Raw genomic sequence first — 27,046 nt, forward strand, 5'->3', positions numbered from 1 at the left:
TACAATCCTTGATAAAACATTCTCACCACATTCTATCACTGAGCTATGAAACCAAGTGGTGAAATTGGCACTTTCAACAAGTAACACATCATTTCAGACCATTAAGAAATGCTTGGAAGAGGAAAACTGGCTCCACTTCAAAAGAAGAAGGCGACAGGAGCTGCCATGCTGGTTGGGAACCTAAGCCTGATTTCACCTAACTTCACCGTAATGTTACACTTGGTATTTGTACATGTATTTGATGTGCATGTGCTAGTACAATCAGACAAAAAAAAAAAAAAAAAAAAAAAAACCATACACTCTAGCACTCCAGAGGGACTCCAATTTTGGACTCTCTTACTCATCCCCCTCTTTTTTCACTAAAATTGCTAAATTAAAAAGTCAAACTCACAGATTTTTATATATTAATTATATTAACAAATGAGCTGGAAGCAAAATGGAATTTCACTGAAATGGAATAATTTCTAAACTTGTCCTGGTCACAAACAACCTTCACATAGGTTGAGATACACTGCATTAATGCCACAAAAACCATTTATCTTTATAATCTACTTTCTATCTCAATTTTCAAACCAGCTGAGCTAACACTTATGCCCTTGACCAACCCTGCTGGGCTCTCTTGAGGAGCGTCATCTATCAATCAATTTATCTCATAATCCAGACCAGTTGGCAGTCTACATGTACTTCTGACCAAATGTGACTAGTTTGTTTTATGTGCTTCAACTGCAATGGTTTTATAGAAAAGTCAACTCCATATTGCATACCCCAGACTATCAACATACATCAGAGACCATTAATTTGTATTAATGCCACCACTTGACTGAACCAAAGAGTTTCTATTAAAACTATTTGACTTTTACCACATTTATTTCTACGGTATCACAACTCCCCCCCCCCCTCCCCCCATCCCCACCATCTCCACTTTAAGTAGCTCCCTCTATATTTCTTACTTTTATACTGACAGTACCCCTGGGTATAATGTTGAACTCTGTGGCATCCAGGCAGCGCTTACAGGTCTCACTTACATGGATCTGGTCAGCCTGAAAGAGAAAATCAACTAGGATGTATAATGTTGAACTATGTGGCATCCAGGCAGTGCTTACAGGTCTCACTCACATGGATTTGGTCAGCCTGAAACAGAACATCAGCAAGGTTGTGTAATGTTGTTTTGATTGCCTGCAAATACTAAAACCATTTATTATGACTTTTGCAAGTTAATGAAGAACGTATTAGGACTGGCTGAATTTAGCTTTATACATATGTGATCATTTGAAAGCAGTAGACTGACGAGAGCATCCGCTGCATGTATAGCTCTATTTGCATGTGTGTAACAAAAAAGACCACCTTTATTCCACAAACTAACTTTTTTCAGTGATAACCAGCACTTTACTGAATAACCTGAAAAGTGTTATTAATAATAATAAAAAAGAACCATCAGTTTTTCCCTATTATCAGTGTTATTTTGAAATAAGAAAAGAAATCTTCATTAAAACTTTAAAAGTAAAATTTTGAAAGACCCTGCAGTCAAATTAAGTGTGTGCACCTGTATGTGTGAACAAACATACACACATTTCCTTGTTTTTTAGGAACATCTAAATTTCTCTTATGTTAAAATCAAGACTGCATAGAAAGTAACTAAATGCTGTACACACAACACAGATATGAATGCGTTAGAGAAGATCTCACAATGCTGTGATTACATCACAATTCTTAAGCACACCCAAACACATTCAATGAAATCTTGTGTGTGTATTTCTTTTATTTAAAACATATTCTCTATTTCACTGCAGTAGAAGTTAGGTATATATTACTCCCTTACCCTCATCAAGTCCAAGTCATCTTATACATGCTAACATATTCAAGAGCACACTATTAAAATGCATTTCATATATATATTGTGCTCTAATAGTACTTACTTCTCCATGTGTTTGCATCCTAGCTGCTGTGTTGACAGTATCACCAAATAGACAGTATTGAGGCATCCTCTTACCCACCACACCTGCCACTATACCCCCTGTGTGCATGCCTAAAATGTCAATTGTTACCCCAATCAAATATATATATAATATGGATTATATTTGATGGCCAATGTGCTGTACTGAATCTTCCTGTCAACTATAAATTGAACCATCAGTGGACATACCTGAAGTAAAGGTAATTACAGCTCAGTAAAGAAATTGGCCATGAAATATCGCTTCTTAAACATCTGGAACAACAAGAACTAGTTACAGGTTTTACAAGATTAGTGGTACAGTGAATGTCTCTAGTGTTTACAATTGAAGTTACTAGGAAATCCTCAATTCATCATGGGACTTGGGAGCAAACTCACATAACTGTACACTGTAAACTTGCAAATTTAAACCGATTTCTGTAAAATTCTATTTACCAGCTCTTAGTAGAAAATGATTTCCTGGTTTGTCCGGGTTCCTTAGTGTTTTCACTTTCTCTAGCAGTTCTAACACACAGTGTGCCACATTAGCAGCATGGTTGGGCTCTCTGTCAGGCACTCCTCCTGCTACCATGTAGACAGCATCACCCAGGGTCTCCACCTGTTTCAAATGCATTTAAATATGCAAATAAATACGTATAAAAAAATCAATACAAAAAATATTGTAGAACTATGCTGAATGCCACCCTGCATAGGGTTCAAGTGGCAAAATATTTTAAAACTTGCTCACATCATTTTTTTTTTTCATGTAATAACCTTGGACATATTATGTCCAAGTACTAACTAATCTTTTGAATTGTGAATTCTAAATATTAAAAAGTTTGATATTTTAAAAACCCTTTTATTTTCATGTTACAAAGTCACTTTTGGGATTTAATTACTAAAAAACAAAAATCTCACTAAGTCCTTATAAATAAATCAATAAAAAATAAATTTGCTTGACAATTCCATTAACTAAGATGGGACTTAATTTTTGTGTGGTGTAGCACCTCCACTAATGTTCTGATACCAGTGGTGAAGAAAACTTACTTTGAAAACTTTGTATTTGTCACTGACACTGTCAAACAGAGTGAAGGCACTATTGATCACTTGGACAGACTCCATGGCGCTGACATGTGCACATACCTCTGTGAACCCAATAAGGTAGCTGAAGCCTATGGTCACAGAGTCAAACACCTGAAATACAAGGTTTTAAAATGCTCCTTTTTTACATCAGTTTAATCACTTATTCCCCATCATCCATTTAACCACGTATTGCTTCTTCTCCTTCTTTTTCATTTCTTTGAGGAAAAAATAACAAAATTTAAAATTATTTCAAAAGATATTTCACAAATAACACATTTGTTTTTTCTTTTTCATTTTGAGATATGCCCATTTTCCATAAATTATATAATACTTCACCATATACCTATAGTTTCCCTCACTCACCTCACAAGTGTTGATGGGGTCCTCCCCATTCTTCAGCCGGACAGCTATAGACTTTGGGATCATAGAGTACAGCAGAGACTCCGACTTCTGTTTCCATTCATCCAATTTCTTCATGTTATCTGTTATGTGTTCCACCTCTTCAACTTGCTGAAAATATTGGAACACTCACTGTCAATATCATGTTTTATTAGGATATAAAATTCATTACCTCTGCCTTTGATTTTAATAGCCTTTCTCAAAAAGTTACAGGTGGATTTTAAGAAAAATTATACCTGTAAGAGAGGCCAGAAATCAATCAAATCAACTTATTTATTTATTTATTTATTTATTTATTTATTTATAATGAGGAAGGGTGTGCTCTCTAATTGCTTTTTTAGTTAGTTAAACATTTTCCTGTAAATATTAATGTTTCTTTTGTACATGTTGAACTGCATGATAACTGCATTGCTCAGCGAACAAAGTGTCTTTTTCATAAAGCTAATCTTTAAAACTTGGAAACAGACAGGAAATGATTTTATAGTGACAGGGAAGTGACAGAGCACACACATTATATAGCAGATAGTAAACCACTATGGTGTCAATCAAGTTATAATTTTGTAAGGTAAACCTTCAAACTGACAGTCAATGCCAACGTAATTAAATATCAAGTTTTACTTAGTCAATAATATTGATTGATGCAGTGTTATTGTAAAATGATTAAAAATGACAATGGGGACAGAGACACAAGTTTGATATGACTTGTTTCTTTATAAATATCTGAAGGTTTTATTAGTACACATCTTGGTTTGCTATACATTACTGACAATGTGTTCTGCAACCAGAGGTCAGAAAATAAAACTTTACTTTAAAGGGTATGTGTTCGTATGTACACCCATGTGTGCATGTGTATGTGCGTGCATGTCTACATATGCGTGCATGTGCATGTGTGTGTGTGTGTGTGTGTGTAAAAGAGGGGGCTATAATTTTTTGTTAAATTTAATGTTAAAGCCAAAAGGAGTTTTTGATTGTGTATGTTCAGTTTCAGTTAAAATGAAAACCTGTCCAAAAACAGATTACAGACACTGTAAGAGTCACATGACATTACCTCAAACTGCATTTTGTCATTTTCAGTCTATTCTTAATGAATACATCTGATTGGTTTCACTCCCTGGCTGTCCTAGCTTTAGATTCACATGAGAAATCTTGACATACAGGCGGATATTAAGTTTACCAAGAACCACTGGCCATCAACACAACTATTAACACCTGTCAATCAAGGGTTTGTTGCCCAGGCAACACAATTTTCAGACATGGTCATCAGATGACGTTAACCATATCCACTGAGTAGTTGATACATTATTGAGGTTTAATCATAAGTGAACTCAATACTTTTCTTTAAAGCAGCAAATGTTAAATGGCAATGCTGAGACTGAAAAAAATATTTCGAGATAAAACAAATTAGGAACATCCTGTATTTTAAAACATTTGATAACACTGCTTCATGAAAATGATCAAGTTTTTATTTTTTCTTTTCTTAATTTGCTTTATGTGGCAGCATATACATGGATATAATTTGTTCAAAATTTTTTATGAATTTTACAAACAAATCAAATTAGCAGTTTAAAGTGCATGAAAAGATCTCACTTCCCTAAATCATAGTTGTTTTGCTATAATTAGGAAGCTAGGTTACTGATTTCTTAAGAAATATAACCATATACATAAGTCCTGTCTGTTATTGGTGCCACATCTCCAGCGAGGAGGTGAAGGTCACAGCCAGCTTGATCCAGCTAACAAACAAGAATCATTTAAGTTGCTCTGAAACTTGGGGAATTGGGGAGTTAACCTTGGTCCAAATACCAAGATCAGTTGAATGGATTCCAGACTAATACAGTCCCTGGGTGCTCACACTTCAGGAACACTAGTTAGATAATTAACACCATTAGCAGTCACAGCATGAAAGAAATCGGTGGAAAATGAAATACAGGACTGTCTGGTGACCTTCAAGCTTTGACATGGATCCAACTTCAAAGTGGTTAAATGGACATGGTGAAGCATAACTTCTAGATCATTAAGTCTCATGTTAAGCCACAAAGGAGCAGATTGAAAACATCTCCCAGAGGTTTCTCCATTTGCCACAACTGGTCAACAAAGAGGATCAATTTTACGTCATTAAAAAAACACTCAAAGGCTTTCAATAATTGTTAGAATCAAACGTCTTTGAGTCAATTACAACGATAATTGAGGAATAACTCCCAAGGATTTTTTCCAGTTCTGTAACAACACCTTTCTTAACACTCAAAAATAGAAATATTACAGAGCAAGTGTTAAAGAAAATTTGATGTAAAAAACAGGTATTTTTCAGTCATGCAAAGTGAATGAACATTTCATCTTGCAGTAGCATAATAAGCTATCAGCTTTAATTTATCAAATTACACTTCAAATCAAAGGAAGCGTAACAGACTTCATTACCTACTTATACCAACTTTTTCCACTTCCCCCTTTATGAATTTTGGCGAACCATAAAAAAGCCAGTGTTTAAACAGATTCCACTGGCAATGTATTTTTTCCCAATAAAGGTCAAAATTGGGTCCAAAAATATAAGAGCAAGATTGAAAACCTTTTGTTTAAAAAAAAAAGTAAAAAACTCTGTGAACGTGAGCTGAGAAATGATGCAAGTACAGTTAGGGCAAAAACTAATCAGAGATTTGAAGTTTCTTGTTTTATAATATCATTTTCTATTTCCATATCAAAGAGTGGTCTATCTATAATCTTATATCTTGACTTTCATTATGTATCTCATCACAGACATCACATTTCATCTATTTGCAAAAACATCACTATATAACCAACTCATGGCTGCATGATGATGCCAACCTTAAAATCTTATCTTGCCCAAATTTTAGTACCTAACTGCACACAAAATAAATCCCCTAACACAATACAGGTGTTATCTCACTGAGCAAACTTACTAAATACATTTTACCACATGCATCTCACCTAAAACATCATATCTCAGCTAACACAGTACACTTACTTTGTATGTCACAACCCAACACATCACTTCTACTGCATCACATCTCACCAAACACAATGCAACCAACTCATCACATCTAACACAACTTATCCATTTCATCCTACACATTAACCTACCCTCTCTAAAGCCATTTCTATCTTAGATGCATGTTGTGCCCCTGCTATGACCATGTCTCGACTGCTGTCAAACATGTTGAGATCATTGATAAACAGACCCAAACCTTGCATCTCAGTAAGATTGCTAAGCCTATGGATGAAAATGTATGCTAACATAAACATTCAATCAAGTCTCAATGCAATGTGCATCAAATAATACATAGATATATCACAAAAATATCTTTATAGCATCTTCCTTTTACTGATCATGTGTTAAATCTTTTCAAATCTTGACCAGCTTTTAGTGTTCCATGCATTATATTATCAGTATAAATGTCTGAACTATTTGACAACTACAGGTCTGGCAGACCAATCTTTACCATGAAATAACTGACTTTTTTGAGGTCAAAATAATGTTCTGCAGACCTAAGAAAGGTGATATCCCCTGAAGCAGAAGCACCAAGCACCTGCAGCAGTACTTACATAGGAGAGCAGAGGTAGACCACCTCCTTCCAGTCCTCGATGTACCTCATCTGGCCCTTCAGCAGGAGATGTTGCGAGGCCGTCCTGGATGGGCACGTGCACGATGTCGTGTGCTTACAGTGCCTGTGTACAGCATCACGACTCTCCAGCTCAAACACTAACTTCTGGTCATTTAGTAAGACCTGAAAACATAAGTATTAATTAATACAAGCATTCTATATACACTGTACCTCAAATTTCATACTTTACTGATCACTGGATCAAAAAAAATGATTGAAAACACATGATGAATGCTCACCTAAATTCTATAAAATCCAAACTTCATTATTACTATAAAGGATTCCAATTCCAACACCCTATATAACATATATATATTGTTTACATCACAACAAACACACTACATTGTGGCACTGCTCTGCATGTTATGTCAGCAAAAGACCACAAACAGCTTATTTAAGAAAAACCACAATGTCAAAGATTGGATGCTCTGATGGAAATGCGAGAACCAATTTAATGATTTGTAGTGCAGTTACTGTTGATCAGTCATCCTGCCAGTAATATTTTGCACTCATTTTGAGTTGTTTTAGATGAATGAGTAGATCTATTACAAATGCAGAGACATTAAAGTTATTCATATAAAAAACAAGACGCATACACAAGTACTGAAGTTGATTGACTAGTTGACACAACTGTAGTCTAACATTAAAAAGTGATTGGTATAATTTATTTAAAGATTTGATTGATTGAAAATGCTGGATGACTTTAAAGAATTGGGTTGAGGGGGAAAAAACTGCATCTTTCACACTATGAGAGTCCACTAAAAATTAGACACTTTTATGTTTAAAAACATATTTGCTCATATTGTGGTTTGTACAAGACTTGACTAAGGCTTCGTTCACATGCAATGTCTATTTTCTAAATTCTATTTTCTATTTGCGGCATGTCTTATGATCACGGTCTGTGCACTGAATATCCCGCCGCGTAATTACTGGCAGCGCGAGCCAGTTACTATAAGTTACTATAAGTAACTGGCTCGCGCTGCCAGTAATTACGCGGCGGGATATTCAGTGCACAGACCGTGATCATAAGATAGCGCGAATAGAAAACAGAATTTAGAAAATAGACATTGCATGTGAACGAAGCCTAACATACTTAAGTCTGTAACACCCAACAAAATAATAACTGTTCCACCCAATACACTCACTTGAAAGGAGATCATTAGAGGTACTTACATTTTCCCAAGAAAATGCCATGATAGGTCTCCTGAGCTTGAACACACTTGAGACAGGTTGGTCGACCAGACCATCTCCTGGAAACAATTTCTGGAGACATCGTCCTATTTTGGTAACTACCATATCACAGCCAAACACCAGACTAAATGGAAACACCTAAATACACACAGAGGAATGGACAGTAAAAAAAGTATATATTCGATTGACAATAACTTTTTTATTTTAACTCTAGTCCAGGGGCAGATCCAGGAATATTTGAAGAGGGAAGGGGGGGTCTGCAGATGTGAAGCCGACAATAAACACTATGGTACATTAGAACAAAGAACAGATATAAGAGCAAACTACACATACAATTTAACTTTACTTTTTTCAACACAGCAATAGCATGTTTCTTGTTCCCCCATCTTCGTATTCATATTTATTTTCTCTTCAAGCTTTTGGCATCTATAAATTATTATATATTGCCACTTAAAATTTGCCTTTAACCCAAGGGTGTTCTTGATAAGGGCACAGCAGCACATTAATACATTTACTTATATATTAGCATCAATTGCTGACATTTTAAACTTTTTCTATTTCACGACCTCTGCTATCGCCTTGACTTTGGGTGAAACAATATGACATGTTGATTCGGCTCAATAAATCATTTGCATCTATTTGAGCTAAAAACTGCACATTATAAGCCACTTATGCCAAATTGGTGATACTGAGGATTACCCCCTCATAACAAATTGCCATTAAGCGTAGGTTTAATGGTAGTATGATCTGGTCCCCTCTGTGTTGAATTAGTCTTATTTTACCAGAGACAACTTTAGTGCAGCACACACCATTATTATAAAATAAAATTGCTTTAAATGTTTTGTTATACAGCATGATTGGTAAAAGGATTTGTGGACAGGAAGTAGTCTTTGTAACGAAAAGGAAAATCCTGCCAAATTTTTAATATTTTTCATTATTGAAAAGTTTTTCATAGTCCATTAACTGCATCCTTCAGATCAAAAGTTAATTTTAATCTAGTGAGTTTAATGTTGTCCTCACCATTTTACATGTGTTTAAGTGTAATGTATTCCAGCCATAAATTGACAATGCACCACACAACTTGCTTTATGTAAACACATAAAACACATATAAAAGCAATTCTGATAAAAAAAAAAATAGAGAAAGACCATTCAAAAGACCGGCACCATTAACTGAACAGAACTTAACTCTGTACATTCCCCCATCTTAAACTGAATTAAGAAAAACACTTGCAGGAACCACAGTATATTGCCCAAAACAAAACAAATTTTCCAGGTATTCTCAACCATGATGATCACTCTATCAAGCTTCAAAACCTGATTATAATCATATAAATATAAGTTTATAAGACCACTCATTTCTTCACCTGGTCTAAACGAAAAGATGGATTACATGTACTGCTGGCAAATTCACAACATGTTAAAATGGAGTTTTCACTCAGGTATACTGATGTTATTATATGTACAGGATAGAGGAACTACAAATATGCTTTTGGGAAGCACAGAATATAAACATGAAATAAGAATATCTAAGGTGCCAAAAAAAACAAAAACAAAAAACCTCACACATTGTCTCTTTAAAGGCACATGTATCAATATAACTAACAGAATATACTTCTTCAAGTTTTGACACCTTGACATGACTTTTTATCAAATAACTTCCAATCAACTTACCTTGAAAAAAATATCACTCCTCACAAAGGCCAAATCTTTAGGCAACTGCCTTATACTGCTGATTGACTTGGCTTCACAATACACGCTGTTCTCAAAATTGAGGCGATACTTTACATGTAGCCCCCTGGGAGAGGTCTTTTTTTCTGATATTACTTTAACATCAACATCCAAACCGTAAAATTTCTTTCCTATTGCTTGAAGCTGACCGACCACATAGTGAGTGAAACCAAACCTCTTGGTCACATAGTTTAATACACACCCTTTTTTATCAATCTGTTCCACACAGAACGAAGGTGTGATGAGTTTTGGGAATCCAAACCTGAGCATCTCGTGTAAGTTATCAATGCCATGTAAGAAATCACAGTAGTATCTTCCTGAGACACGGACAATCTTGTCGTAACCATAATGGCTGAAAAATTTTACAAAGCACTTGCCAAAGTATTGCAAATATTCATCCACTGTTCCGTCTTTCAGAACTTCTGAACATGCACTGGCAATGTTATGCATGCTGTTGTCAGGGTAAACTGTGTGCGTTGAGAAGACTTCGTTTTTCATCCCAGCATGCTCCAAGACCATCATCCATTTGTCTTCCCCATAGCTGGACTGAATGAAATACTGAATGCTTTCCAGTAGCATACCATACATGTCGTTGGTTTGTTAGAACCTATCTGAAACATTGAATAATGTGAGTTTAAGGACAATTATTATATGTTACAAATATCATCAAATATTTACAAGAAAACGATGCATATTTCATTTATCTGAAATGATTAATAACATGTAATTATGTGTACTTTACAACTTTTAAGTTCAGTGGCCTTATCAAACCACTTTTTGTAATTCGCTACAAATATAAGGAAGTTAATTACAAGAAATACAGTAATGGAACTGTGATGGTGTTCATTTAAACAGATTATAAACTTTTTAATTAAGAATCCTTTATGTCTATGGATCACATTTGCTTTAATTTTTCAATTACCAAGCCCTCTGAAACTATTGCAAATTGACTTCTGCCCATTGGGATCTATGTGCAGCATATTCTGCGTGTGGCATGAACATCAATGTTATCAAAAAAAGCATTACCAGGAGTTTACAGGCACCGAGAATGAGTTTACATCCTATTATGTAACTTCATCAATTTTTTTTTCCTGGAGTGATTTTGGACACTTGGGTTGAACATACTTGATAATGGCTTATTGATGTTACGGGTTAAAGAACCTCTGGAGACAAAGTTTGTCAGTGTTATTAACCTTGGTGTATCAATGAGAAAGAAAACACACTCCTGAGACTTCAGTTACATCTACCAACCCATTAACTTCTTGATTTCATTTTATCTTATAACATTCAGTGTGGAAGAAACTATTACCCTTCAAAATGATGTCACAATCAATCAAGTTTCAATTTTTCTGTAAAATACATCTGAGAGATAGGGGATGCCAAGTATACTCTAGAGTAGAGTGAAAGCAATACATCTATGGCACTGGTACAAATACTCAATTTACAGTAATGAATGTATGCATTTTTGCCTCCATTATACGCATGTGTTTCATTCAAAACTTTTAGTGCAAGAAAAGAGGAAAGATCGAGTAAACTTTAATTGTTTTTCTAGATATAATTGATTGGTCCCCAAGGAGCAATTCTAAGTGGACCATACATAAGTGATGATGGATCTTGATGCTAACAAGGAGTAATATATCTGACAATTATTGCTTTTAAGCAATGAAATACAAATATCAGCTTTAAAATGAGACCAGATCATAAATTACAAAGTCTCTAAGCCTACACACTGGAGATCAAGTCTGATGTGTTCATCTAAATTGAAGAGATATAATCAGAGGTGCAGCATAATACCCGTTTTACACTATCCTGAAAATAACCAATTTTTAACACCATGCAATGTAATGAGTAATTAGAAACACTTGTGCAAATAGTTTCTAGAGTGTTGTGCAGGTGCTTTATTTCTTTTTTAAGTCTTAGTTTAATCAAAAAGCTTTTCCCTCCTCCTCTAGTACATTTTCATCTTTTCATGACAAATTAAAACAAATAAACTTAACTTCATAACTCCTTTTAAACAAGATTGGTAAACAGGAAAATGACAAAATGTTTTACAAAGATGAACTGCTACTCCAGTGTTTCACTGTTGTTTGAGAAAATGAAAGGTTACATTGGAAAATAAAATCAAATAGCTACTAGACTATCAGTTACAGTTCTTGTCTATTTTTCAAGTAGTTTTCTCACTCACTCAGACATAATATTCACAAGAACACGCGTATGTGCATCATTCATACACGCATTTGTACAAGCACACATGCACAAGCATGATAATTGAAAGGAGAGTATATCCTTATTTACAAAAACAAATTATTTCTAAGTATGAAAGAGAATTAACTTCATTTTACTCAGAAAAGAAAAACTGCCTAGAAACTTACTGAATTTTAGTAGCAAACAATTGGAAAAACTAAAACACACCTGTAATCTTATTCCTATGTAAATTACTTAGAGCACAAGCACCAATGTACTTTATCCTTTGAACAGTGCAAATGACGCTGTCACAGTTGATCATCTGTGACAAAACTGCCATTTCAAAATGTAGTACAAAATGTAGTACATATAAACCAATCCCAGAGAATCTCCACATCTTTTAGTCTTTGCTGATTAGAGATGAAAGTTCCATCTTAGACAGAATTCCCCTTAGTTGACACACAATCAGATATAATAATAAATGAAGCCAAGAGAATTAACTAGGAGAATATTGCACTTTTCGTATATTTTTCTGATTGGGCATAAAAAGGAAAAAAATCAATGAAATAATTCTGTCAAATGAAAATAAAAGATACAAAATTGCTTTCTCTATCAATCTGAAAAGGAGATTGGCATAGGGAAATTTATACCATATGAAAAATTTCCAGCATTCCAAAGAAATCCTTGAATAATATGATCAAGGAATAAATGTATCATAACATTTTGTTAAATTTCACATAATTCACATTTATCAAGATGTAGATATAAATGCTAAAAATAGCACATTTCTATTTCAATTCTATTTTTAATTTTTGACACATTAAAAACCTGTTTCAATATCAGAAAGGCTACAAATCCAACAAAATTTTTTTTCAGTTTTTAATACACCACGAGTATTTTTATAGTCTATGTGAACAAAGTTCAGCTTATTAACCTTAGAGAAAGAATAAGACTGGGTAATAAGCTGACTCACCTGAACTGATTGGAAGATAGCTGGTTAAGTGAATTGTAAAAATTAGCTGCTAAACACTAGTTTATGGTGAACACATTCCCCAGCAAGTCTGTCACTGTTGATAAAGAAATACCCATGTCAGGCCTGTAATCAGCAATTTTAAAAGGGGGTGTGTGCTCATTTTCTGAGAACATTGACCTTCTTACCGTTATCACCTTAGTTGATCTAACTTGTAAAATGACCTAGAACCTAGCATTAAACGAGGCTGTCGCCACTGTATAATGTCCTATGAGAACATGAAAAAGTATCGCGAATGCTGTCTAAGGGCTCGTTTCCAATGAAACTATCGTTCTACGAAAATCAATTCAACTCCACAGGAATGCACTGTTTTTCTGTATCCTACTCAATGCTGAAAGTCCCCATTTGGATTGATAAACATAGAATGATAGTTTTTTATTGGGTATGAGCTCTTATAAAGCAATATGAAAGTGACATGATGAATTCATAAATTAACGGTTCTGCAATGGATTGTAATTTGACAGAACTTGAGAGAAAATATCCAGAAAAATACTTCTGGATTCTTAAATTTTGTCAGCCTTCACTTGCTTTCTGACCCCACTCTCTTCCATCTCCCCCCCCCCCCTCCCAAATCTCAGAGACTTTTGGCTACCTTGGATGATTCAGTTTACTTTGGTTCTGTTTGATGAAATGGGTGCCATCTATTGTCCAACGATAATATTCTTGCTCACTACTTTTTCTGAACTCTAAACATTGGAAATTGTCAGCAGAAATTCTTATTATTCTCCTAATATATTGACAGTTGATGAAATGTGTGATGACAGTGGCACGCTCTTTGTTGTAGTTCTAGAGGATTAAATACCTCTGAGACAAAATATCAATTGATCATTTCAGAGAAATGATATTATCAATTGTCAGCTGACAGAAATACATGTACCTTGTTCTTCATATGCCAAACTTACCATGCAAGTGTTCAGCTGGAAAATCAAAGATGTCCAAGTGATTTAATAAGAGAGTTGAGGAAATCACCATTTGTATTGCAATCAGCCAGCATAGACCAACTGTTGAAGGAGCATGAATACAGAAACAAATGGCTAAAGATATACATTACTGTACACATTAACTCATAATGACTTCACCAGATGGACGACATTCAAGTTAAACTACTTGTTACTTCAGTGATAAATTGCCAGTATTTCAAAATCTTAGGACAGAAGACAAAGCTGGCAGTCCACTGCCAGTTAACTTCATTAAAACAAAGCAAAAGGGTATAATACATTTTAACCAGACTGATGAATGGCAGCTCTCGTATTCACCAAGAATATTTTTATATCACTTTGTGAAAAAACATTTCTTAGAATCCATGTGATAAATCAAACACAAAGACAGCTGTACAAACTTCAAGCAGTTGTGAAACACATTTTTAGACTTTTTTTTTTACATACCTGGAATTCAATAATTAAACGAATGTTGAAGTGATTATTTGAATTTGCCATCATGCCTGTTTTCAGAGCATTTCAGAACTTTCTACAGTTTTAGAGCTTCAATTTATTGTAACATTATATCAGCACTCTTGTCTAAATCTCAACCAGTGCCCTGAGAAATCTATTCTTATACCTTCACTGTGGTTTTGCCTTGCTCCTATAACTTCATTACCTGATACGAGTCCCAAGAAGTGACCTAAGTCATGAATCCAGTGCTTTCTTGTCCAATGTCCCACGGTGATGCTCAGTCATGACAGCAGCCTTCCGTTTTTGTCTTAAATGGTTATAAACGCAATCTTACCGAAAAATTTTAAGCGTCCTGTCACTGAGACTTTTCTTCTTAAAAAGGGCAGTTGTGACGTGGGCATTCTGGGAAAGGTAATGGCCTGTCAAATCACATCCAAAAGCTTATCAATCCATTTTCTTTAAACCAACATCACAATCATAGAAACAAATACACTCTGGAATTGTCTTTCTGACATTTGACTGATTTTGAGAAAAGGGTAAGTTTACATAGAAAGTACTTGCATGACAGAGGGCATACCTAAAGGTACAATCTGAGAAGAAAATACAGAAAAAAATAATCAGGGTATTTCAGGACTACCTTTTTATCAATAAGTCAAAGACTGTGTTAAGGATGGTAGACAGGGTACCGTGTTCAGTACTAATAAGAAGCTGCGAGGAGTCAACTTATCTCGTGTTCATCTATAAATACTAAGACTGACAACTTAAATAATATATGGTCTGGTTACCAATTAGTGATGACACAGCGTGAAGTTCAACATGCCATTACTCTGATTAAAAACATCTTATCATTCTAAAAAAGCAGTTGCTAAGTTGATATCTTAATCAAAGAATAAAACGTTTGAAGATGCAACTCAAACTCATTATTGTGACCTTTTTATTTTTGAGGTTTTAACTACAAAAATAGGCCTCTTAAAACCCAGGAACCTATCTGCAGGAAAGTATGAACAGTCACAAAATATCTGATAAATATAATTATAAAAACCTTATTAAGTGTAACCATGTTCAACTTGTTAAATGAACAATTTACCATCTTGTTTTAAGAGTAAATATTCATTCTACACCATAATATTATCATCCTGATGATCAAACACCAAGTCTACATAAAATACTGTACATGCTATCAAATAAATTAATGAATCAATTAATGCTGTTGCAATGGAAATGGTAAGTTTGACCAGGGAATTATGTCTACAATATATTTCCCTGGTTTGACATACCAGAATCTGTTAAAATGTAGATGTGGCAGTTTCATCAACAGCAAATATATATATTTATATTTTTATAAAATAAACCACTGCAAATCATTCTTTGCATGTCATTTCACGTCTGTATTGAACAGATCCTCAAAACTTGCCACACAGAGGTGAAAGGTGCAGCAATAAAAATGGGTAAAACTGGCCAATAAGTCTCAGGAAAATTCAGAACATGGTAATCAGGCAAAGTGTCCTCAATCACGGCCAGAGACTCTTTCTTTGTGACAGGCGTACAGATGACAGACAAAAGCTTTCAGACCAATATTTGCCTGTTGATGTGATTCTGAAAGCGACAGGACTCTAGTGACACGCCAATTTCCTATTGACAGGACAAGCCACTTTGTTATTGAACCAAGGTTTAATCAGCTTCCTTTTGCAACAGTGACCCAAACCATTCCTCAGTGCAAGCTGCACGCGCTGAGGCATTCTCTTTTCATTGGATGCAATTGCTGGGTTTTAAATAATTCTAGCATGTCTAGTCAAATGTTCACTTCCAGTTTGATGACTTTCATGGTTTTCAGTTTAAGGACTAGACTTCCATCTGCACTTAAATACCTAAGTACTTAATTACTTTTGTCATTTATCATGATCCAGGGGTTATTCTTCACCCTTTTATTCAATCTTCTATTTAATATATAAAAAGATAAAACTGTCCTCCTGAAATATTCATTTTTTTAATCAAATAACTCAGTCAATTGGTTTTATCAAATGACTAAGTCGGTAATCAGTTTTTGGTAGATCAAGTCTGTTGGCTATATTTAGCTTTAAATTTTGGCTTATTTCCCTTCATGAATGACATGAAGCTAGTTTACACCTGGCAAACCATTAGTAGAAAAACCCTAATTATATTCTAAGGATAAGAGATCGACTATTAACAAGCTAAAATGCCAGTCTCACCTGGATTCTTCCCCAAAGCTTTCTTGGCCTTTCAATCCCTTTTCTATTATTGGAAGCTACCACAGTCAATTTTGAAGCACACTTTGGTATTAAAACCATCTGAGAGAAAATCATGAAATTTTTTGAGTAAATGGTGAGAAACATCTGGAGACCAAAAACTTTATCTCAGATTTCTGACCATACCTTCTGTTTCAAAGATATGGCCATAGGTATATACCACTAAAGAAAAGACTATTTTCCCAAAGTAACTTCAGAAAGACCATCAAGGAAAATACCATCTATCTATTATTAGTGTTTTCCAAATATTACTAAATGTTCTTTGAACTGTATTGACAGCTGTTCTGGTGACTGAGAAAATCTTGAAACCAAAAATGATGATTTTACCTCCCCCCCCTCCCCCCACCAAAAAAAAAAAAAAAAGAAAAAAAGAAATTCAACCCATACACCAACCTGGAGTTTTAGGAAAAGTAAATATTTTAATCATGCTAGAAAATAATTTTTCAATCATTTCTATGTTGTAACATTAGTAATGCATCTCACTGTATCAAAACTGCATAAAAACAATTGCAGATTCAATCTTGATCTGCCTCACTCTAACACAACTGAAAAACCTTGTCACATTGAGAAGCCAAGTTTTCTGTACTGCTCCAGGTTGAGATTGACAACTTATTGCCCAAATATTTCATAAGAGTAACTAGCCCCTTCCCCCTCTCCCCTCCCCCCCCCCCTCCACCCAAACAACCACCACCCTTTGCTTGGCTTATACAGCCAGTTCCCCACATTAATTTTGATTAGTACATTGTGAAAGGGAGCACACACACACCCCTTACTGCAGACCCACACCCAAAGCTGGTTTAATACCAGCAGTGCTTTTCAGTCTCTCAACCAGAGTAAAAAATGCACAGCTTAATCAGGTTTAGTTTATTTCTGGAGCATTTTGACATTAAATGTCTTAACAGCTCAAATCTGTTGACATATTCTTCTTTGCTGACAGAATTCTATAGTATTATCTATTTTCACAGACAATGATGAATGGCTGTAAGCAAACCTCCAGCTTCTCAATTGAACTGATTGTCCTTAGAGCTGCAGAATTCCGACTCCGCCAGGACACTGTGATAAGTCATTCATCTGAACAAAATCAATTTTACCAATAACAAAAACAAAGCCTTTTGCATCAACTACAATCTAAATTATCCCGTGCTCAGACAGTGTTTAGGTCCAGAAATAACTCGCTCAAATCCTTTTCTTAATTTGCATCTTTCAAAGCTGGATCTTTTTCAAAGAATTCTATCAGTCTGAGCAATCCCAACTCAAGGAAACAGATATATTTAGAACAAAACAAAGTTCTTGATGGTCCTGTTTTTGGACTGATCATCCTAACTACAGCGTAAACAGACTTAATGGAAGATATTTGAAAGAGTTACAACAAATAACCATTCTTTTTTTTAACCAAAGCTCACTAATGTAAGTAGAATTCCCAGTTTGACTCCTTTCCCAGAGTAATCACAGTAATCACTGCATGTAACTGTGACAGACAATCAGTCATCACACATGTTGCATGTTGATGTAAGACTTAAGTACCATACTGAAGATAAAACCTGCTAAAAGCAATGTGAACATCACCTCAAGGTGGGAGATACAGATCAAGCATGAGTTAAGTGTACATGGTAATTATTTCTCATTCAAACCAAACGGGCATAAATCCTTCAATTACTGCCAGGTTATAAAACGTGTATCACCTGATGAGGCGTGATCCATTTAATGAAATGTAACTGGAGGTCTTTTAGCAATTCATGTATGTCCCATTAAGAAGAGCTAACTTTCAGAAATAATACAGGATTAATAAATGTGCATTGCGTGACATCATTGAAAAGTTGACTATGTACCGTTTTTATATCAAAGGTTCAAGATTGATTTTCAACTCAGGACATGTGTCCATGTTTTTCATGGTCAGGAATTTTGAGGCCTACAGATTTCATTTGGATTTGTCGAAAGAAGTCATGTGCAGGTCAAATATCAGATCACATTGACCTCCAACAGGTGAATAAAGGTTTTGGATTATTTTATGAAAGTGGATTGGCACTGTTTGGGATCGAACCTAGGTCATCTGGCTTCAGGGTTCTCCATGCTAGCCATAAGGTCACCAGACCTTATATCAGATGAAAGCGTAAAAAACCTATCTATACGGCAAATTTGGACAGTCAATGTATCTTGTTTTTAAATACACATCCACACACTTCTATTAAATACAATGTGATTATTCCATGGATAAAAATTGAAAATAATTGCATGTTTTATTGACATCACGACATTGTGACAGTTGGTTGTAACATTAAGTAGCAATGGGGTGTGTCTTTTTCAAAATTCGAAATCAAGTAACAAAACAGTCATTATCTTTGTGTTTTTCGGTCAATACTTCCATTTATCTTGTATTCAAAATTTGCGACCATGTAACAAAACGGCTAAAGACTTAGAGTTTCGATCATCTTGACAAATGATTGACCCTGGATAATTGACCTCTGCCTTCATTGTCGGTCAATGACACCGGCTTTGGGTCAATAATTTGTCAAGGTGATGTCACCCAAAGTCAATAATTGTACATTATCGATCTAATACAATAAATATTTTTTTACTCTTTCAAGGCTAAATAACAACAGATTTAAGGAGAGCTTAATAACTCCATAATGAACAGCATACAGACAAGCAGAATTCTTAAATCTGTCTATTGCTCTTAAATTTTTTATATATTTTTTTAATAATATTGAGTTTTTAGTAGTGTTAATTTCTGATGAGTGTTTTAGATTTAAATATTGTAGTAATTTTGAACTTATTATTATTATTATTATTATTATTATTATTATTATTATTATTATTAAGTAAGCATCTGTTAATTTGTCACATAAGCTTAACCAGCTTATAGCCTTTTTAACATTTTGTATTGCTATGGACTGCTACCTCTCCTTTCAAATAAAATGACTCGTGCTGTTCAGTTATTTATATTCCATGGATCAAATTAATATATTACGTGATCTTCCAACAAAAAGAAAATCCGACTGAATCCTGCTCTAAGTTTAATGTCTGAGATAATTATGAGCACTCAAATGTTTACCCTGTTTGTAAACTGATACAAGTGCCAATGTTCTTGTGCCATGTTAGCAGTATACAGAGTATCTCATTAGCTGCCATGCAGGTATTCAACACATTGCATCAATCTACAAAATACATTAAAGTTTGATTTAGTACATGTAAAACTGACAGTCTCTTTAGTTCTGAGTACCTGTTTAGGGCTCATTCCCAGTGAAACTATCATTCTACATAGATCAATCAAAATCTGCAGGGACTCTTGCTGAATGCAATCAGATTAACACTCCTCCTCCTGGCATTGAGCATAGTACAGAAAAGCCAGTGATTACACAAGTACACTGGAAACAGAAGGGGCATGTTAATCAGTCAATCTCATTGCATTTAGTGAGAGTCCCTGTGGAAGTGGATCAATCTACGTAGAACGATGGCTTCATTGGGAATGGGCCCTTAAACATCTCAGTTTCAGTTCAGTGAATACCACCATAAATGATTTAATGACTTCGTCAATCATTCATTTGGATCAATAAATGTTCACAATATCATTGTGCCAATTATGTTTTCATTGGATTCTACAAAAGAACATAAAGCACACAACTAAGACCCCATTCCCATACCTAGATAGATCTAACAAGATCGACCCATCTCCGAGGGGTTTCTCCGAGGGAATTTGCAGGGGAGAAATGGATAATTTGTATAAAATTATCAGAAGGGCCCTATCTTAAAGCATGATATAAAAACAATTTCTAAAACCAAAACGCAGTGTCAAGAAATCTTTTCATTCATGCATAACAGGTTGGTCAAATTTGTCATTTCATCATTTCTGGATCATCTGGGAAATCCCATCTTTTTTCGCATGGCATCCTGCTGTCATACCGATGTTTAGGCAAGTCTGTCACTGATGCTACCATACATAATTGAATTCCTAGATTCCACTTACTCGTGAAAAATAGTGACAGTGTAAAGCCTGGAGTATTGCTAGCTGTCACATACTAAAATGGTCAGTTGGGGGTGCAAATGGAGCTCATCAATGACACAACTAACAGAACTTATCTTCAAAACTTAAGCAGTTAGAAAAAAGATACATGTAGATTTCATGACATGAAAATAGATATAAGATATGATGTTTTGGCTCAGACTAAGCAGGGGATGCCAACGTGCACAGGTGAGATAAATATGACTCTTCTGAATGGCATGCAGAACTCCAGCATAAATGACTAGATTACTTTCTGGTGTCACTGTAATTGGAATTCATCAAGTGTTTCACAGTCAGTAAACCACACTTCCTGGTTTCAAACTTGCTGCGTTATGCCAGGTAACAGTGGAGAGACACAATAAAGTGATACAGAGGTAACCATATGGTATCCATGTGATGAACTAGATAATATTATTACATTCAAGTCTTCATCAGTCACCGTTCTCCTGTGAATCATATCCACACAATTCAATTCTGAAGCAAATAATTTTTCAAATGGAGGGCGGGGTCAGTGGAGAGTTGTTCCAATCATTGTCCTATTTTTACCTGTGTGCAATCAACAACCTCCATCGCAATTACAGAATGGATAATTTAGAAGTTAATGGCTGGTATTTTTGTCTGATCAATCCAAGTTAATCCCCTCCTTGTTATGAATAAGTTATAAATACACTTTAAATCAATCTTGACTGTTGTAACCAACAATATCACTGTGCACATTAATTTATCTTGTTAAAGTTATTCAACAATTTCCCATCTTTTCAACAGCTGCAATATGGTAGACTTACTCATCAACTTTGCCTAAAATGGACACTGTATTACTTTTTGTCAAATTCTTCAGCATAATGATGAAAAACATGTTTCCACAATAACAACTAGACTTGAGGAAATATTACAAAATTACTGTTTTTGCGAGGTAGCAAGAAATGAAAATAGAATGAAAATAGCATTCATCAATTTTAAAAAGGTACAGACAATAACTGAATGATAAAAGTCATTTTCTGTAAGTCACACAGGGTTGAAGAAACTGCAAGCCCTTGGAGGCTGGAACTAACCATTTGTTAGCCATTAACCATTTTGCAAAAAAAAAAAAAAATTGTCAGCCACATCCTTTAAATAGTCAGTAACAAATTTGTCAATGAATAATTAAATTACACGATCCCATTTCCTTTATACCACAACGGATGTTGGTTACAAAAGATCCAGCTGTGGTGCATCTTACATACACACATATCACCTATAAATGAGAGTTACGTTTTTTGCTCTATTCTTTGCTGTTGTAGAAGTCAGATACACCACTCGTTAGCAAGGTGTCCTACATGGCATCAACTTGTGTTAGGCACTCGTGCGTGTCATGGACACCTCACTGATTTATGTATGATAAATATATACTGTATATAATATGATATGGTCCTTTTCTAAAGAACTCATCAGATCAGGACACGAACATCACTCATCTACGGTCTACCGGTACCTATAGATCATCCTTCTGGTCTCTGAGTGCATACAACAAATGTAATTTCCCTAATCTCTGCAGGTTATTTATCATATAATTAATATATTTGATAGTTGAGAAAATATCATTAGACCAACATTTTCAAAACTATATTTCAAAATCTTATCTTTTTGTTGTCTTATCTATGGAAGAATGCCTATTACAATGAAGAACACACATTACCAATAAATTAAGTGCATAATCAAGGCATAGTGCTGCTGGCTGAAATATAACTAGCTGGGTCAGCTATGGTAAAAGTGCTTTACTCTTTATAGTAGACTTTCCCCTAGGACACTGAAACTCACCTACTCACTCTACTAACAGCAAGCCACTGCCATTTCCAGCATCCTGTTGACAGTCGAGAGGTGAGTTTCCAATGCTCTCTGAAACTGTGAAATCAAATGATGTAATGCCAAATTAAGTGTTCCAGATCTCCACCTCTTTTTTTGGAAAGAGTTATCATCTGGTTTTCCTCATTCCTGCATGTTCTCCTTTTCCATAATACACATCCTGATCTCAACACTACAAAAATATGGTCCTTTTACCTAAATCAATCTTTCTTGCCCATATTGTTCATGATACCTGTGTTACTTATCTTTACATTAAGTAAGTATACAACTTACCTGTCACTTATAACTACCTGAACTCTACCTGACACTGAACTCTACCTGATATACTGTTCACCTGTAACTACCTGCTATGTAAATTACCTTATACCACACGTTTATTTCTGTTTTACCCAAAACATGACTTACAACATACTTGCAAACCTTGTTTTCTTTCAAAGTGCCACACCTTTTCTGGCTTAGATGTCCGTGTACTAGAAAGTGGTGTTAACAATCCTTTAATGAGGTGAGTTGAACTTTATTGTGTGGCTAGCCAATACCCATCAATCATAGCCCAGTAGTATTGAGAAATGAACAATGATTTGCTTACCATGCTGATTGATAGAGCTCCAATAAGTCCATATTCAACAGCATGTGGGCATAATTTGTGTAAAATAAAAGGGAGGTACAGTACATTTGATTACTTTGACTAAATGAATATGTCATCAATATCATTTTTGAGCTGCTCAATCCTACGAAAGGCTAAATTCACAGAGTAGCCACAGCAATAAAATCTCATGAAGATAACATGAGAGATTAGCAAGTGCTCTTTTAATGACCAGTTAGCTGCTTGTGCTTGTTAATTATAAAATTCACTCAGACAATCTATCAAATTATAATTATAGCTTATTCAATACTATATCTGTCATATATAAAGCTGTACTAATTGTCTGTGAATCATAACACTTTTACATCTGTTAAACAAGTCAGTCTTCATTAACTGAAGCCAATAACAAATGTGTAAATGATTACTTAGCTGAAACTCTTTATTACTAACCAGATATCACTTAATTAACGAAGGCAGAAACATGCAAAATGCTACTAGCACAGCGTTTGTTTATGAAAAGGGGAGCATTCAATCCCCTAAAGAGTGAATGATCTTATTCCTTGTGATATATCAAATAAAAGGAATTATAATAATAAAAAAATAAATCAAAGACTGAACTGACTTATTAAATTCATTATTATAAGTAAATGCATCTTTATTGGCTTATTTCAACTACCCATTCCTAGCTGTTCTTCAAAACAATTATACACTCCACCTGTGACATTTGGTTGAAATGTTGGAGTACTTTTATCACACTACTGTTGATATCCAACCCTAACATCACTATATTCCCTTACATAGTATATATTTAAACACAGTCAAATAGTTCACTAAATATTACTTACATATACTAATACATTTCATCGGCCATAAGATCTATAGATTCCCAAAGCTGTTTATAAAAATGTTCGTTCTTCAGAATTCCTTTGTTTAAAGCTCCTTTCACCATGTAATTTATGTCCTCCTCAGGAATAGCTTTTGTTGCAATATCAGCTTTTTTATAAGTTTAACATGAGTCTACTATACATCAAATACAAAGGAAATTGAAGAAAAAAAGGACCCCTACTTGTAATACCTATATTGTTCCTCACTTCTTAATGACACAGTCATTTGTTTCTTGGAATTAATCAACTGACATTGACGTGTAAGAAAGTGAAAGAAAATTGACCATAATGATCCTCTACAGGCATACAGCAGACCACATAAATCACTGGTGACCATCCATCTCCAGGCTTGCCAATAAACTCAGTGAGCTCTTGGTACCATGGCACCTTTCATATGGCATCCATGCACATAGGATCTCTGTCTCTCTCTCTCTTTCTCTCTCTCTCTTGCTGGGAAAGAAATTAAACTGACGTGCGACCACTGAAAATGTTCCAGCCACCAGGGTTCCGAAAGCATCCACTGAGAAAACACTGATCGTAGGAGCAGGAACGAAACAATGTAATTTCACATCAGGTATTACGAGATTACCTGTCAGATTTACTCAGTTACTCAGTTTGCCTGGTGCGTTAAACTAGAGGCCCTTGCTCTGCTTGTCTTCAGGGATTCCAATTCAGCCAAATTATTTACAATGCTTTTGAAAAGTTGTAATTTGCTTCACATAAATATATATGCATTAGCTGCCAATCTTAAAAAGCAAAAATCTAAGCTGAAAGTGTTGTTGAATAAATAACCAAGAAAGTGTTATTTGGACATAAGTTGAACCTGATGTTTTACATGCATGTTTTCTGTCATGTTTCAAAAATTCTTGATACAAAATGGTGATATTCATACATCTATAAACAATTGTAAGAAAAAAATAAGTCAGTGCAAAATGATGTAGATCCTCATGTTTTTCTGGACCAGTTCTTAATTACGTGTTACGACCTCAGCCTCTGAAGACGCTAAACAAAAGTAATGCAGCATGGCCACAGAGTTTCACCTGTATGTCATTTCCATTTTACCCATCAAACCTCCACATTGCTTATCACTGACAACATCTTGCTGGATACAGAACCCAGGGGATGGGGGTGGGTGGGTGTTGAGGGGGGGGGGGGGGAGAATCAGAAAGGTGGTGACAAACATGGCCAGTATTTTGTCTCGTGTCTGTGATAATGCCAGACTCACCACCCAGATCAAAATTACTGTGTATCATGCATGCACTGTGAGCACTGTTCTGTTTAAAAGTGAATCCTTGCTGGACCATCTCCACTACGCAGGAGAAGCACCTGAATACCTTCCACTTGAGGTGCTTCTGTCCGTTCCTACCTATTTTATAAACTGACTAGGTCACCAAAACCAATTTATGTTCTTAGGATGGTAGGTATTTCATTGATGCTCACCCTTATTGAACAATGCAGCCTGGGGTGGCTGTGCCATGTTTGCCATATGGACGATGGTAAAATCCCAAAGGACCGAGCTTGAAATGGGTCTAGAACTGTTGGTCAGTCAAAGTTTCATTTCACAGTTGACAAGACAAGATTGAGCTGCCAAATTAGATGCAACAAGTGCTTGGAGGAAGGCAGCAACTGGAGCAACCCCAACAGTGATATATTTTGCGATATATATACATACATTTGAGATCTGTAGCTGAGTCTGCCTCTGGAGGATCAACCACCAAAAGAAAGTGCTCAGTTATGTACTAAGTTATGAACACAGTCCAATGGCTGTTTATCTACATGTAACTCTTGACACTAAATATAATGAACGGATGGAAACTTGGGTTAGATATCAGCAGATATTCCAGTGCAAAAAAAAAAGAGATTATGAAAATATGAAATATTTTGCACTCAGCTTTCTTTGACTTTTCAGAACTTATGTTAACTTATATAGTATAAGTTATGGAATTGTAAAATTTCTTTCAAACAATATCAGTGGAGCCATTCCATTTACTACATAATCAATATGGGGTTGCCCTAATACCATCAGAAAATGGTGACACATTTGAACCTCTGTAGGAAGTATTAGCCTTTAATTTCTTTTTTACATTAGACATGCTTCTTTTTGCTCTAAATGGTTCACAAAGCTTGGACTCTGGTATATAAACTGTATATCTTTTACATTTAAATTGTTTTCACTTGTAACATAACACATTCCTGCCAGTACATCACACCCAATATTGAACTCCAGAATACAGGCGTCTCCTTTTCAATTCTTTTTGTTAATCATATATCAGAGCATTTAGGACACCTATCAACAACTGTTTTCATTCATACATGTAGTCTCAGCTCCCATGAGGAAGTCATTTTACTTTCTGAACTCTCTGCCAAAGAGACTGGTTCAATGGTTCAATAAAAAAAAAATACTGTCTTATTATCTCTTGCATTACATTGTCATAAAAACTGCCCCATCTTGCTGAACTTTTATTCTTTCATTTGAAGAAAGAAGTTATAAAATAGTTTGGTTTCAATACTTACTTTAAAAAACTTCTTTAAAATTCTTTAAAAAATTAAGTTGCATACCGCACTTCTTTCTTGAGCACTGCAAAATTGCAAATCATCATAAGCATTTTGACAGGAATTCCCTACTCTAAATGAGCCATTCTATAGTATGACAGTTACAACAGTTATACAGAGGTGTGGGAAAAAAAGAAATGAATACATGTTTGAAATCAAAATGTTTGACTGAAAATGCTGTTTTGCAAACATTTTTATCTCAGTTAGCTTGCTGTGCATTCTTGAGCCTAGCTTTCCACCCTCTCCAGTGATCAAAATTCAACAAGCATTATCACTTTATGAGATTAATCTTTTTAGTACATTTAGTGGAAGGGATGAGAGAGATACAAAACTTTAAGTTTTTTTCATCAATCATGACGTTAACC

At 35.0% G+C, this 27,046-nt stretch overlaps 1 protein-coding gene across 7 annotated transcripts in view; it reads right to left on the bottom strand.

The window, feature by feature from the left end:
• LOC106175742 (soluble guanylate cyclase 88E) overlaps nucleotides 1–27,046 on the bottom strand; it is a 52,250-nt gene that overhangs the window by 13,609 nt on the left and 11,595 nt on the right. For 4 of the 7 annotated variants that reach the window (XM_087001211.1, XM_087001212.1, XM_013557871.2 and 1 more), the window contains 9 exons: nucleotides 9,891–10,558; nucleotides 8,200–8,355; nucleotides 6,968–7,149; nucleotides 6,506–6,635; nucleotides 3,377–3,523; nucleotides 2,978–3,124; nucleotides 2,387–2,549; nucleotides 1,917–2,026; nucleotides 951–1,040 (listed from right to left, as the gene is read on the bottom strand). In XM_087001211.1, the coding sequence (XP_086857337.1) occupies nucleotides 951–1,040; nucleotides 1,917–2,026; nucleotides 2,387–2,549; nucleotides 2,978–3,124; nucleotides 3,377–3,523; nucleotides 6,506–6,635; nucleotides 6,968–7,149; nucleotides 8,200–8,355; nucleotides 9,891–10,535 (1,770 nt within the window). In that variant the 5' untranslated portion in view covers nucleotides 10,536–10,558. Of the gene's footprint in view, nucleotides 1–950; nucleotides 1,041–1,916; nucleotides 2,027–2,386; nucleotides 2,550–2,977; nucleotides 3,125–3,376; nucleotides 3,524–6,505; nucleotides 6,636–6,967; nucleotides 7,150–8,199; nucleotides 8,356–9,890; nucleotides 10,559–14,063; nucleotides 14,715–14,757; nucleotides 15,156–22,616; nucleotides 23,349–27,046 lie in introns of those variants that run through there. The other 3 variants (XM_087001214.1, XM_087001215.1, XM_087001213.1) reach the window with 3 other exon arrangements.

This window comes from Lingula anatina, chromosome 1 (assembly GCF_051362555.1).
Source record: "Lingula anatina isolate TDL-2025a chromosome 1, LinAna3.0, whole genome shotgun sequence".
Taxonomy (NCBI): domain Eukaryota; kingdom Metazoa; phylum Brachiopoda; class Lingulata; order Lingulida; family Lingulidae; genus Lingula; species Lingula anatina.